The sequence below is a fragment of the Larus michahellis genome, chromosome 3 (assembly GCF_964199755.1).
Source record: "Larus michahellis chromosome 3, bLarMic1.1, whole genome shotgun sequence".
Lineage (NCBI taxonomy): Eukaryota > Metazoa > Chordata > Aves > Charadriiformes > Laridae > Larus > Larus michahellis.
In genome coordinates this window covers 26,509,858-26,525,573 of record NC_133898.1, presented here as the reverse complement: position 1 = coordinate 26,525,573, position 15,716 = coordinate 26,509,858, and the positions used below count along the sequence as shown (strand labels likewise).

The following is a 15,716-nucleotide window of genomic DNA, read 5'->3' as shown; positions in this document are numbered from 1 at the left end:
AGTAATTTTACAGATGATCATCTGCATATAAGCCCTCCTGAACTTGTATAAAACAGATTACTAAGGTTAATTAACTCAAGTATGCTGATGCTCTGAGCCATGACGCTGCTTTACCTTTCATGAAACAGAACTAGCACCAGGAAAATGAGAACAAATTCTTGTTTCCATTAGTAAGAAAGGGCCACTCAGACATAATCTCTCTTTCGGTGAACGCAAGCTTCTGAAAAATCAAGCTGTTTTCCTAAATTGAGCTTAACTTACCATAGCTTTGAGCCAAGTACAGAGTGTTGGAGGCAGCCTAGCAAGGAGTTCCATTCCCTCCTTTGTCTGCATATGAAGTAAAGTGAAGGCCAGTCTCTGTCCAGCCAGTATGAGCAGCTGCGACGCAAGCACTTCTTTGTCATTCACCTGAAAAAAGGCCTGAAAATAGAAATATATAAGGAACTAGAAACCATTTATGCATGACACAGCTCATTTACCTGGAGGCTTGAAAAGCTGTATCAAAAGAAGCTTCTCTATACTAAAAGGACAATAGTTTTGAGACTGTTTCTTGTGTTACCTGTTAGTGTAATAAAGCATATTATTAAAAAGCTTCAGAACAGCAGAGGAGTGAACAAAGAGAATTACTCTGTACTTTACATAGTGATTAGCATAAGCATACGCTCAGCAACATACTCCTAACTTCCATCTAATCTCATTTGCTTTTCCCCTAAAGAAAGGGAAGGATTTTCTTGTCCAAGGACTAGTAAAATTTTCTTAAAAGAAGAGATTCCTGAAATTATCAAATATAGTAAAATAAAGAAGGCTGTACTGGTTTAGACCAGTAGAGTGACGCCCTATAATGTTTCCACTAGTTGCTATATGCAGATTCTTGTCGGGAAGAAAGAAAAATGAGGGTAATTACTGGTCTTTTCCACCCTGGGGATTTTTTGAGCCTGATAATACTTCCCTAACCCTTCCAGGTGTTGAAATAAGTGAAAAAAATAATTTTATCAGAACATCTGACATAATGCTGTATTGATTTAAAATTGTTAAAAGCTGTTATTACCTCTTCACCGAGATGATCCATCCCATAACTATACAGTTCACAGACATAATGCCTTTTGACCACATCCTCAGAGATTTGAAGATACTGAGCCAGGTCCACAGCCAAAGTTGGCCAATTCTTCCCCTTTTCAAAAGGAAACAATTCCTCTTCTGAGACTTCTTTGGCCTTTTGTGATGAACATAGTGCTTGAACAGCAGAGCTCACAACTTTAACCAAGAACTTGAAAGCAAAAATTGCAGGTTACTTCAGTATTATTTGAGATTTTAGAAATTCAAGAACTTCTAACGAAACTTAGACCTACCTGTTGTCGTATGGATAACACATTTGGATCCATATCCCCACTAGGTAGCAGCTGAATTGAAGTAAGGTCTTTGAAAAATGCATTTTTGCCCTAAAATTGAGCGCAAAGACAGGCCTCAGAAATACAGGGGAATAAAAATAATCCATTTGATCCAATACTAAGAAGCCTACTAAATCCGCACAGCATTAGAGGACTAAATAATTTTCTCACCAGCAGGAATTAAGTGACAGTCTACGCCAGTACTTTGTGTTTAAATTTTTTCAGAATTGTAGTGTGGTAGAGCTAGGAGGAAGAAAGCTCAGTTTGTGGTACCTGATTTGTATCGGGGTCGAGCTCTGATTGGAGATATACTGCATTTCAAATGCAGTGACCTTTTCTTTTCTCTATTTTTTTTTTTTTTATTTTTTAAGTGGTTTATATGCATTAAATGACAAGCTGTTTATTCTCTTCAAGATGCTAAGAATTCTGGAATAATCATCAGCAATAATGGATACAACAGTGACACTAACATAACATTTCTGACCTTAAATATTTATGTTTTGTCTCATCTGGCACTTCTCAAAGCACCTAGAACAACTTGTCATTCAGTGCTTTTACCATGCAGTATTTTCAGGCCAGCTAATTATTAAGGAGGAGGTTTTCATGCATCTGAGGTCACTACGAATCTTTTATTCATGAGGAAAAGCACCAAGTTTGGGTCTCAGCCTGAATTCTGGTGACAACTTCATTAATGCACCACAGTGGACTAAATGTCTTTCATAAAATTATGCATGAACTGCTTAAAGGCTGAAAGCTAGCATATATATTATAAGTGCCAAGAGGAAGGATAGCGATATTAAGATGCGTGCTTTCAAAAGATGTACCTTGCTATCAAACAGCGAAAGAGGCTTCACACTCTTCAGGGAAAACCTCATGATGGCGTACAAGATAGTACATAACACAAACTGGTGTTCAACAAGCGGGTAGTGAATGCGTTTCTGCTCAAGGGCGAGTTCTACTATCGATACTGGTCCTTCTACCGACACCCACGCGTCTTCCGTATCTAAGACAGGAGCCTGCATTTCGTCACTGCTAACATCAGCCTGCCAGGGGAACAGAGAAAAGGAGTCACGCACAAAATGTCACCTGTATTGGCCTTCTACAGAAAAGACACAGTTTTAGTCACAAGCTCTCTGCAGCGAAATGAGAAAGAAAATATCATATTGTCTGGAAGTTCATTACTATTTATCTGAACGGAATGGTACAGAAATTAGCATAACCATATTCTTTAAAATTAAATTTGAATGAATTAGTTCCTTACTTTCTACTGAAAAATTAAAAATTTACCTCTAGCAACGTTTGCAGAAGATCTGAACAGCAGCCAAGAAAAGCTGTCATTGCTGTGTCACCCATACCTACGTCCTGTTAACAAACAGCAGGATTGAAGTTGTTTCAGTTGGAATTGAAACAGGCTTTTATTAGGCCTGTGTTTGAGAAGACAATTGCTGACATAAAACACATTGTCAAGCCCAGTTTATTAACCTAACATATTTAAAGGTAAACAAATATTCACTGAAGTACAACAAAGAATTAGAAATAAAAGGGGAAAAAGTAGGAATAAAGCTAAATGTAGCTATTTACAATACTGTATCTTGAAAGAAGACCGAATTCCTCAAGTAATCACATCTAGTAAATCTAATTTTCTACACACATCAGTTGTCTTCCAAAAAATTTATAACTAATGAAGTTATGCATGAAAAATAATAGTAATTTGTGAAGTTATAGTCTCAAGTCTACCTTGTCTAGTATTCATGGTTATACTACTGTTCTAATTTGCTTTGTCAGATAAAGATTAGTTCACATTTCTTAAAATTCATAAGATTTTCTCTAGGACTGCATTTTGAATTTTTCCTCAAACTTTCAAAATCACAAATTAGTACTAAAATTAAGGCTTTTTTTTTTTCTCCATTTAGACAAAGGTGGTATTACTTGCCCGTCTGCATAACCTGTCTTTTGGAGCTTTTCCAACCTGTTTAAAAAAAAAAAAATTCAGCACAATAAAATAATTTTCATCCTAAGGTATCCGTTACCCCAAATTTTAACCTTTTATTACTATTTTCCTAATATAAAATGAGAAAATACTTAATTACAGCTGCATAACGCAACACATTCCGTAGCTTGCTTTCAATGAAAGATTTGACACAGATCATACAATTCTGAAATGAATCACGAATGTCAATAATTAGTTCATCCTTCTTAAAGTCTAGAATTAGAAATAAGGCCCCAAGGTCCTCACTCAAATCTCAAAGGCAGCTAAAATATTCCTAGTGATTTCTACAATACAGAACTAGGGATACAATACCAAGCGTGATATTAGAAAGAAACATTACGGAACAAGGGAAGAGGAACGGAAGAACAAAAGCTCCAGCATATTCACTGAGATGGAGAAAGTCTAGTAAGAAAGTTATTACATGGTTTCCCTGCTTTGCCCATCTGAATTCTTCAGGAGAGACACCTCAATCATATCCTGTTTAGGAATATTACTCTGAGGTCCAATTTCTACAGTTGAATTGCATGCTGCACATGATGAAGCACATACACATCAGTGGAAGTTCTCTCTTCCATAGCACAAAAAAAAATATAAGAGTAATGACCACAACATCATGGCAGAGTCCAAACAACAGCTGAAGTGAGATTCCAGGGTCCTGAATTATAGGATTATTTAAACTCAAATTCAAGCGATCCATCATGCTGTTTCAAAGTCTGAAATCAGTACAACTTTCAGCTGTCACTTCTGGGACTGATTAAGTGCCAACAGACTTGGAAACTGTATTTTTCTGGAAGTTGGTGAGAGAACAGTTATGTTACTGCTTCTATAACACAAATCTCGAGGACTAATTCTCATCTTTCAAACATACATAAATAACTATTAAAAGTTAGCAACATTTGTTATTATACAGTAATGGTTTGAGGTAGCCGATGTGTCCAAAAACAGTTAATAAAAACCTTTATCTCTTATGTGGGTGTTAATCTAGGCAGAAGCATTGGTGGTGTACTTACATAAAGGCATGCAGAAAAACTGGAAAAGAGCTTTTGCAGAAGAAACACCTACTACAACTGTACACAACTGAGCCTATTTGCTGAAAGTAATGAGCAAAATTATATTCTCCAATTCTTACAGAGTTAAACAAAAAGCAAAAGCAGAAAATGAGAGGAGCAAAGGAAAGAAGACGACAAGCCAGCAAGTTTTTGAGGGTTTGTTGTTTGTTTTTTTTTTTTTTAAATCACTGTCAACATTTCTTTCTTTTGCATCTGGAATTTTATGCTGAAAAATGTTTAGCTGCTGTTCTACATCAGGAAACCAACAGGCAGATTCCCCTAAAATTTAAACAGATCTATCACTTACTGGCAGTGCTCTTCCTAAACTGCCTTCCAGTTCTAAACAGATTTGTCTAAACAGTAAACAGATCTATTGCATAGTTATAAGCATGAAAAACCTGAAGTTTAGCAGGGACAAAAGACTGCTAAAACCCATAGCAAACAAGCTGCACACTAGAACAGCATCTGATTTACAATGGTAACGACACCTAAAAATGCTCAAACATCCACAAAGCATTCTGCATTTTGCAAAATAAGAGCTCACAAATGCAAAACTTGCCCCACAACACTTGGAAAAGCCGCTGCTTGTGGGAACCTGAATGTTTCAATGGAAATAACTTGCTAAGAAACAGGCACAGAGAACACACTTTAAGTTATTTATTGTTTTCTAATTAGAAATTTTATATACACACATACATAGTTTCAAACTATTTCACAAATACTTTTTATTTAGCAATTACAACATAACACTGCGCATAAGTCTTCAGTGCACATCAGCCAGGGCTGATCAGCTGCCCATAGCCGATCATTCCACAGATCTGATATTTTAAAATATGCATGCCTTCATCAATTCCAAAAGATAGCTACACAATAAATCAAATTAAGCAGGGGGGTTTTGATGCTTAAATCAGATATTCCAAACTTAGTTTGAAAAAACACAACAGTGGTTTAAAAATACTAGTTTCACTTTTCAGTTAATAATAAAAATTCATCCTCAAAAATACTGTCACAACACTGCACTCACCTTGTCCATTAGATATGTAGCACAAGAAAGCCTTTTTACTATGAATGTATTCCACATCATCAGAGCGATACCTAGAACAACCACAAATTTGTAAACTCCAAGTGAATAGAAAAGAGATCTTACAGGTATGGAGTGAAAAGCCATGGGCCAGTTCCTTTAATTGGGGGTGGGGGATGGGGGGGTTGGAATTTGAAAAAGGTGGTGAATGAAACAAGAAGGAACTGGCAGTTGTCCTCACCGCTTTATATTAGATTTCAGATTTCTCAGGAGGAAATGCAGTCAGAAGGACAATGAATCATTTGTTAAAATTATTATATTTTGCAGACTGGGTTAAACACTATAGATACACAGAAACTTTGGTGGTAAGCATGAAGGTTTAAGACTAGTGCTTTAGGCAGAGTGCACTTATTTGCATATATAGCCTACAAAAAGGACAACTGTCATCACATTCACTAAAACAGTGTATCAAGAAATGCATTAAAAGTAATCGACTGCAATAAGCATGTGCCACTATTTAAATGCAAATAAAAAAAATTCAGAGTAATTGTATTTTAAAATATTTTTAAATACATTAATTTTATTTAACAAACTTATTTTCATGTTTCTAATGGAAACAGTTTCAACATGAAACGCAAAAGCTTGAACGTCAGCAGAAAGTTTTGGGGTTGTTGTTTTTTTTTTTTTTTTAGACAAAATGGCCATCACTACTACAAATTACATATATTTATACTAGTCAACAAACAGTCATTTATTCTGTTGTTTTACACTATCAACAAAGATCAAGTTTAATAATAGCTTCATACTTACCATGCTGAACATGAGCATTAATGATGCATCTCAGATGATCTATAGACCTAATGAGAAAACATGCTTCCTTATGTAAAACAAAAAAGTAAAAGACAAGTTATTACATTATTCAAAACCTAGTTTAAATGTAAACTATTAATTCTTAAAAGGCTCTGGCAGACCATTTTAAAGCTACTATTTTTTGACAGTTACAAAACTTGTAAGTTATTCTGATATTGCAATCTTCTCTGCTACTATCTGACAAAAATACATGTGTATGTGGCAAAGTGTGTTTCAGTAATCACTGAATCAGTAATCACACATTGTGATTTCAGGACTATTTTCAGGGCTCTGGTTTAGTATATGTACTGTTAACATAGCCTTTGCTGAAAGGTACCTCCAGTGACTACAGTAATTTTTCAAATACAGAATCCGTTTGAGCTAGAAACATTAATTTTTACTCCATTTCATTATGATGGACTAAGTTTTTAACAATCTCAAAGGAACAATCTGTTCTACAGCAAGGTGTTATGTTGCACAGGTCTAAGGAGTGCTAGTTTCAATTTTGATATCATCAGAACTTAGGATAACATTTTCAAGTATTAGCGAAGCTACAGGACAACAGTGTAAAAAAGGATTTTTTTTGTTCGTTCTCCTGTGACAGTTCCCAACAGGGAATCTAAGAATATTCAAGTACTCTCTCCTTCCTCTTGAAATGGAATGAATTCTGCTCTAACAAATTTAGTATTCTGTGATCTGTTTTAGTATATCTAGAACAGAAAAAAGGTTCATCGCTATTTTCCAGTACTTGACTGTATTTTGTGCAAGTACAAAACAGTTTAAAAGCCTCTTCATGCTGCTTATTTGAATCCACACTTCCACTTTTGAGAATCTGATAGCTTAGAAACATACAGTTGTGTCTTTCCTTGGGACCTGCATTCAAGTTCTCAATTCAGTTTCTGCTTTCCGCTTACCACAGAAAAACTGTAACTAGCGTGCTTTCAAAGTCAGTCTTCTGCATGAAAGTTTTTATGAACTATTATAGACTTGTGAAACTGCTTCGATTGAGTTGTTTTTAACTGTTATTCCCCGCAAATGAACTTCTTTTACCTCTGGGTCCTTATTCCACTGCACCACATATTCCCAACAGCAATGTGCATGGAGTACATCCACTTCAAGACTACACGGAAACTGCTGATATGCTAGTTGCAGCAGCTCTAGAAAAAGAAAATCTGAAGTTACAAGACAGATTTTTCCTACTATAATTTCTATTACTTCACAACAACTAAAATATCTAAAATCTCTCTGCAGACATTTAGAATTCAAAAAATTCACGTTATTTTCTTACCTAGGATTGTATCCAAGCCTGCATCTGCTTCCGATTCCTCAAGAAAGATATTAGTGTGTATTTCTACAGATTCTTCAGTACTATCTGTATTGGTTTTGCATTGGGCCAAATTCAGTACAAGAGGACTGAAGCCTTGCTTAAAAACCCACTTTGCTACAGCGTCAGCAATACCTCCTAGGACATTAAAAAGAAAAATTGTAAAAAAATGATAAGGTATAGTCAATGTATCCCACAAGATTTATGGTCCAGAATTGAAGGACAAGTGGAGACACGGGATTTTTAACTAATACTGTTAATTATATAAGGAGAACTTTGCCAATTAGAAAACTTCCTAATTAACTGATTAGAGGTTTACAATGCAGTCTTTACAGTAATACTCTTTTACAATTTTAAAACACTATTCTACGTGATTTGCATTGGTTTTTAAATTAAGGAAAATAACCAGCAGAACAAATTCCAGTGCAGCACATACCATAAATTAAGATAAGGATGACTCAGAAGTCTATTAGAAAAACAATCAACCACCTTTCCAAGAGAAAAAATGTACCTTTTCCAGCTTCAAGCAATTTCTTTACAGAAAGCCTGCCCAAAGGCTCAGTCTGGAGTGACGAAACTCTTTTCGTCCTTTTGCTCACTTTGCTATGCAGTAGTGTTTGAAGTATCAGACAATCTTCTAGCTGTTTTAGCAAAAGTTTCCAATATTCAGTATCAAGGGAAAGTGCTTCCCAGGATTCTGTGTCCGAACCTACAATTATTTGGGAAAACTAACAGAACATATGAACTGTTTTAGGTCTGTTCACGTAAAGTAGCACAGTTTTGTCTAAAAATATGCGTAGTATTAAAATGGAAAGCTATATCCTAAGAGCTACTGCATTTTAAAGAATAATTTAGTTCAAGATATGTACATTAACTGTTATGCAAACATCAATTAATATCTGACAGTGCTCACAGAAGGCACAGATTCTTAATAAGAAACATAAGGAAATAAAAGGACCCGAAAGGTCATCTTGTAGTCTCGTTTTAAAGTTAATATTTAGTTGAAAAGTGGATTAGAACCCTTCAAAAAAGATTTAATTCTAAGTCCTCCACTATATACACGTTTCCTACACATAGGATGAATCCACCTACATTTCAATTTCCTACCATATTAAAAAATATGTATCATGCACCCAAAAGCACTGCATCACAACACATTACAGTTCTGTGTATTATTTTGATCATTTTCATGTTTATCAGCAAATGCTCTGCCAGGAAGCCCAAGAATCTTTCCAGTAGGGTGCAGATCTGATTTTTAGCTTTGTGCATCAAAACAGCAAACCCCGAGTTCTCAGAAGCCTGGCCATTAACAGTGTTAGGCTTAAATCAAAGGACTGGGTGGGCAGGGGAAGAGATAAAAGAGATAAAAAGGAAGTTTTGAGGGAAATAAGGCTGTTACTTTATTCTTTTAAGAGTAGAAGAGAAGGTGACAAAGGAGATAGCATATAGGTAAAGCATAATATGTTGCAACATACCAACATTCCTATTTGGGCAACACTAACAATTTTAATATAGGCAATTGCAATAGTTAAGGTGAATGTGCACAAACACCAAAACACTTCCCAGTAATCTAGTTATAATTTATAAAGGCAGTCTATTTACAAGACTGAATATCACCTAAACCCCATCTAAGCAGTAGAATACAAATATGCCTACTGCTATTTAGGAACGTAGTAACTTTTTCCATTTTGAATGGCAATGCTGTGTGAAATTTCACAGTGTTAATCATAACTTTGTGAAAAGATAATTATTGCCAAAAACCACATCACCTTAACAAGTAAAGTATAGTAACATAAGGGCTAAGAAAATTCACCAGTATATTTAAAAAAAAAAAAAAAAATCAATCCAAACTGCATTGAAGCAGGTTCACCACCCAAAGTTCAGTCAACTTCTCAAATTTATACGGAAACTGCGTAGGCTTTGTCAACATCATTTGGAGGAGAGATTTGAGAGGAAAAACTCACTGTAGAGTTCCCATCACATATTTAAGTATGTTCAGCAAACAATTCCGATATATCATTCATTCACCTTGGCACAATATTCTTCTAATTCAAATACAAGTTTTCAGGTCTGCAGGATGGCATGCTTGTGCCCATGTCAGAATGGCAACAAATGTGATAGAATAACAAGGATTCAAAGACAGCAATTTTCATAGAACTGATATGGTAAATAAAAGGGGGAGGTCCAAGATGCCTTACCTTTTTCTCTGTCACACTGTCAATTATCTGTGCGGTTACAGAATGTCCAACGTGAGCTGATAACAAGGCAGCTGCATTATTTTCAGACTGAACACAAGCTGTACGCATTTGCTGCCACCAGGGGGAAACCGACTGAGTGTCCCATGACTCGTCTATAGCAACTGTAGAGAAAGGGAGTCATTGAGTGTTAAAACTTCCTGCAACCAACCCTGAAAGCATCACATGAATTAATACAGCTTATATTAGGAGCAATTTCCAATCACTCTACATAATCGTTTTCTAGATTTGTAGCACACAATTCCTAGATTATAACTCAAATTTAAAATAAAGATCAGAACGTACATTACTTGTTCTCCAAGTTTCATTTGTAGGAAACAGGCAATAGACCTAAATCACCAGGTAGTAAAACCTGCTGCGTGCCTACTAGATCTAAGGAATGTTACCAAATGACACTTAACAATGCAGACAGCTTCTTTTGTGACTTCAAGATGCCACACATATTCAATGCACTCAAGCTGGCTCTCTTCAGGCTACCTTGTGTTCAGCACAATTAATTTATTCATACAACAGCAGGTGCTTATTCAAGCTTCCAGTTTCAAGCTGATAATGGTGCCCTATGGTGAACTAGGCATAGGGGAACGTGGCACAGACACAACCATTGCAGCTCTGTGGGAAGCAGGAGAATCAGTATTTATTCATTACACAACTTACCCCAAATAATGGCAAGTTGACTTTATAGAGTAGCCCTCAAGTTACAGAGATGTTCAATATACAACTGCTGCTAGAATAATGGCATCTCAGTGAGTTAAAGCAACTTGAAGGACTTCTGAGAGCCAGTCAGCACAAGGGAGAGGGGCGGGAATATACACCCCAAAAAGGGAGGGGGGAGCCGGACAGCCACCTTCTGGTGCCAAACAGGAGTTGTGTCAACTTAGAGGAGAATGAAACTGCAGGCCACGAAGAAAGCCTTTAATTGTCACACTCTTCAGATTGTGACTGTATTTTTAGTTAGTTCATCGACAGGCAACATTTAGCTCTGTTACATAATTTGTGAGGGGGAAAAACCCTAAGTGATAACATAAACTAGACAGAGTAACAAATTATTAGCAGTTTTGTTTAAGTGTTCCAAATGCACATTTCACCTTTCATTTTGCTCAGAAGTGACAGCATAGTGTGAAGGCAACTGACAGAATCTGGTTTGTCTAGAATATGTTTTTCCTTGGAAAGCCATAAATTGAGAAGGAGTGACTGTTAAAAAAAAGAGAATATGGAATTAAAGCAATGGAATGAAACTCTAATATCGCAATATACCCGACGCAAACACTTTCTCGAACGAATTTTGTGTCACAGAGCAGAAATGTTATATCCATGAACCCTTACTGTATTTACATAGAAAGTTAAAAACGTATTGCATAAGGCATTCTATGGCAGACTTTGAAATCAAACAATACAATCTATACCATTTATTTAGGAAGATACCTTAGAAAACACCCTCTTTTGAAGGCACAGCCAGCTAATACCAGTATGTTAGCCATCTCAAATTGGTAAACATTAGTAGTTATTAATATTACAGCTGAAAATCTTAACACAGGCAAGTAATACTGAAATAGATATTTCTATCATTACACAGTGGATGGAAGTAGCAAAACAATAAAATTACATGCAGATTAAAGATAAAGATGATTGCCTGAACGCTACTACTGATTCTAAAAAATTTACTTTTACTGCTTTTCAAACTTCCTTGCTTGCAAAAAGGAATTACAACAAATGTATCAGTATCTGAAATGAACTACTCTAATTTTTGCTTCCTTGTAGAAGAAATCTTCAGCAAATCTTCTTGTAGTCCCTAAATGCATACCCTAGACATCCCCACTAGAATACCCACATTTTCTACTAGAATATTTCCTTTTTTATTTTCCTTTGACATCTCTTAAGTGGGAAATAAAATATGAGCACCTAAAGAACTGAATATGGGGACATTTGAACACAGCCTGAACACAGCATTAATCTAAAGATCAACATTCAGAATTTTTCCTTTCAATGTTTTGTTTTCAAAATACTAAATCAAAGTTTTAAATTATGTAATAAATATCTTACCAACAAGGTCTGAGGGCTAAAACCTGCCGATTCCAATGCATGACACGTTTCCTCTGTGGAACTCTCCCCACACAAACACTTCCAGAAGAAAAAGCTGCCTGAAGCAAAAATTATTTGACATTATGAATGACATCTAAAGCCACAGCCTCTCCCCTTACACTTATATGAAAGAGCATCTATTGATCAGGTCCCACTGAGTCCGATACTAAGGACTAACTTACATCCAGGATATCCTGATGGTTTACCCTTAGTGGAGAAGGTGGTTCATTACAAAGGATACAAGTGTTTCTCCCACTACAGGAGTCATACGGAAAACGAATTTATAACAAAACAAAGGTTATTGTATTGCTTGGATTACACATTTTGCTCAACTCAAAGAATGGCTTGAAGTGTCAGACAAGTTTATCCATGGAGTAGCCCATAACTATGTGGCAGCATGTTGTATTTTTTACAGCAAACTAGTGGTACTTCAACCAACTAAAAAAAACCACAAACAATTACATAATTCATACCTTACCAGCACGACAAAAACTGTGAGTGTCCATCTGGGCAGAGGAAGATTGGAAAAACAAGATCTTCAAGAAACTATCTAAACTGCTCAGCATGCCATTTATGTTTCAATTATACTTGTTTACAGCTGAGCACCCTAATAAGTTACTGGTAATCCCTATTCAAGGGGGTGGGGAGAAGAGTACTCCTACTCCAGTTTTCAAATCAAGTATAGTGTTATGGTAGAGAAAAAGAAAATTTTAAGATTACTTAGAAACAGCCTTTGACCTTCATACAGATGAAAGCCAAGCTCTTCTGCCTAACTTTTCAATCCCAGTTCCTCTCAAAGTCTGATGATTAAAGCCAAAAGAAGCAGAAGGCTACAAAGTGAACACCATATAACACCTGGGCACAGAATTCTGTGTTTGCACCAAAATCTTCCCAGAAAAGAAATAATCAAGAAAAATAGTGCCTTTGAGACAGATTTAACTCAAGCTGCTTTCAACTAGTTATTTCCCAAGAGCCCTTCAAGGACAGTCCAGAACAGATTTGCAAACTGAAGGAACTACCAACAATAACCCCCTCCCACACCCCAACAGACACCCCCGTCAACCATAATATTTCAGATCACTTTGTCCAAAACTCTTGCAACTCCACAAATGAGAGTTTTATTTCGTCACCTAATGGTCTTGTGCTGCCTCTGTCAGCTCCCCCATCTCTGAGGCTAAAGTCAGTTCTGTCATTAACTGAACTCTTGAGGTGCTGTGACCACAAAAGAGACAGCGGGCTACAGCTTAACTTACCACTGTTCAACTTAGTGGCGTTAATAAATTAATGCACAGTGATAACATGGCTTTAGGGTGATTATATCCAGAGACATAGTTAATTTGTATTAATATCCATCTACGTAGAAAGACTTGTCCTATGGCTAAATGTAAGAGTCTGGAACTATCACTTTCACATACTACTTCAAGGCAAACCAGCTTGTAAAGGCCCAAATTAACGCTAAAATATTTATACCATCTTAGATTATAATCAGTCTTTAAGTAACTCAAACAGTTCAGTAGCTCTTACCTAAAGCCACATATTCTCCGTCTTCCATATTTTTCACATTAATCATGCCCTTTTCATATTCCAAATACTCTAAGAACGTTCTCACAGACAAGACATCATCCTTCTCATCAGCAAACTGAACACTAGTTTGGGTGTCTTCTTTCTTGTAGTTCTCCAATAAAGTTTGGAGCCTATGAAAATCTTTTTCTTCCAGCCGAAGCAGTTTAGCCAAGTCCTTAAAAGCCAAAAAAAAGCACACACCACAGGACTAATGCAAAAGGATGTTTTTCAAAACACAGTAAAAACTAAAAGCCAGACGAGTCAATTTGAACATTAAAAATGTCTTTAAAAAGGGCCAAAATTAAGACCTTGTCTATCTTCATTTTTAAGGACATCATCAGATCCATTTCCCATATTTAGATCCTGCTCATAGTATAACAATTACCCATCAAGCAAACAAGCCTATATAACACCACTCCTTTTATAAATGATATCAAAAGCAAGCCAAATTATGATGCTATTACAAGCAAGTATCAGAATTTGTAATTTCTACTGGTCCCAAAATACCCCTCCAAAACTGAACAAAGTTAAGAATATGCTATGTACTTTGGATAAAGGACTGAAATCAGGAGATCCTGGTTCCATTTTCACTTCTGTCTCAACTTTATGTGACTGCTAAAGAATATTAGGTAGATTAATTACCAGATATTTGTACCAGGGTGGGGGTGGGGAACCAAGAAACAAACCACAACACCATTATAAAACAATTACTTCATTAAAAGTTCCAGGCCACAAAAACATGTAACTTGTTTACCTTCTTATTTTATCCCCAAGGCCTTAAAAACATATTTTTATGCTTAAATCATCACTTGATTCTATAAGAGAATTGAATTTTGAATTTACTCACATTATCTGAGGGTGGAGTTTGTTTCTGTATGCTTTGGGAATTTAGTTTGCTAACAAGTTCATAAAGATGTAACAGCTTTAACTTGTTTGCGCAGAACTGCAGTAGTCCTTCATCCACACACTCAAGTTCTGAGGAGAAATAAAACTGCATTTGAACTTGAATAGATAGTCTGGAATAGTGAAAAACACTCAGCAGCTGCATTTAACTCCTTTATTAGAACTGGAGAACTTACGTCAGTGTAATTTTTTGATGCACTGCTGCTTGCAATATTCATATGTAATTCATAGCAGCCTAAAACAAGATTATTTTTACAAGAATTATCAGAGAAAGAAATCCGGCTCATTTTCAAACTGAAGGAGGTTCGGAACTGAACGAAGTAAAATCTATTGTCTTTTCCTGGTTTAAAGCCAAACTAGAGACTGCCAAAATTTGAAATACAGTGTTTCAAACATATTTTATCAATAATTAAATATCAAACTATAATATTTTATTCATTACACCAATATTTTAAGCATCCTTGCATCATAAGAGAGCTTGATATCTACCGATAGAAATTCAGGATCATCTCTGCAAGACACCGCCTCTTCTATTTCTACAATCTAAATCTCCGAAATTTCATGTATCTATTGACATTCAAATTTCAGTAGCAATTAAAGCAATCAGAATACAACACAATGTTGAAAAAAACCTCTATTCTAACTTGTTTTAAAAGAAAGCATTTTACACAGATCCTAAAAGGACCTTTCTATAGAAGAGATATCTCTGCATAGATCATCTTCACACGAAGCAGCTTCTAAACATGATTTTCTCCCTGCAGACCCTTAAACACTTTTGACAGGTTGCTATCAAAAATTGTACAAACAAAAGAGAAACGAAGAGAGCTTGACACACAGTCACTTGACCTCTTCTTCACAACCACAGCATCTGCTTCACGTTGTGTTTTACCTACTAAGCACAAGTGGAACGACATGCCACTACTCTTCTGAAATTAGAAGGCTGGAACATCAGCTAAGTTTGTTCTTTATTGTGACTATGAGGAAATAACGTTATGTATGACAATAAGAGATTAATGATGAAAAATATGCACTCAAACAGACCTCAGTAATTACACAGTTCTGTCAATCTCTCTTCAGTGTAAAAGAGCATGTTTCTGGTTTTCTTTGGGTTTTTAGGAGTTCTGTTAGAAATGGATAATGCTAGTGACTTAAAATGTGACACCAAAATTAGGAGGAGAACTGCACATGTGAAGCACTCAATCTCCTCTATCTACTTCAAGAAAATGGTAAAAAAACCAAACACTGATACAAGTGAAAGAAAGATTTCCTCTCAAGGCTTTGAAACTATGAAAATG

General features: G+C 35.9%; 1 protein-coding gene across 9 annotated transcripts in view; it reads right to left on the bottom strand.

The window, feature by feature from the left end:
- RAB3GAP2 (RAB3 GTPase activating non-catalytic protein subunit 2) overlaps positions 1 to 15,716 on the bottom strand; it is a 48,564-nt gene that overhangs the window by 1,641 nt on the left and 31,207 nt on the right. For all 9 annotated transcript variants that reach the window (XR_012586062.1, XM_074579289.1, XM_074579292.1 and 6 more), the window contains exons 19-34: positions 14,366 to 14,493; positions 13,480 to 13,693; positions 11,917 to 12,014; positions 10,962 to 11,067; positions 9,820 to 9,980; positions 8,133 to 8,349; positions 7,586 to 7,759; positions 7,348 to 7,454; positions 6,259 to 6,325; positions 5,452 to 5,522; positions 3,322 to 3,357; positions 2,676 to 2,750; positions 2,213 to 2,431; positions 1,350 to 1,439; positions 1,049 to 1,267; positions 262 to 420 (exon numbers count right to left, since the gene is read on the bottom strand). Coding sequence is in view for 8 of the 9 variants with exons in the window: in XM_074579289.1 (XP_074435390.1) it covers positions 262 to 420; positions 1,049 to 1,267; positions 1,350 to 1,439; positions 2,213 to 2,431; positions 2,676 to 2,750; positions 3,322 to 3,357; positions 5,452 to 5,522; positions 6,259 to 6,325; positions 7,348 to 7,454; positions 7,586 to 7,759; positions 8,133 to 8,349; positions 9,820 to 9,980; positions 10,962 to 11,067; positions 11,917 to 12,014; positions 13,480 to 13,693; positions 14,366 to 14,493 (2,141 nt within the window). In the remaining variant the exon portion in view is untranslated. The remainder of the gene's footprint in view (positions 1 to 261; positions 421 to 1,048; positions 1,268 to 1,349; positions 1,440 to 2,212; positions 2,432 to 2,675; positions 2,751 to 3,321; positions 3,358 to 5,451; positions 5,523 to 6,258; positions 6,326 to 7,347; positions 7,455 to 7,585; positions 7,760 to 8,132; positions 8,350 to 9,819; positions 9,981 to 10,961; positions 11,068 to 11,916; positions 12,015 to 13,479; positions 13,694 to 14,365; positions 14,494 to 15,716) is intronic.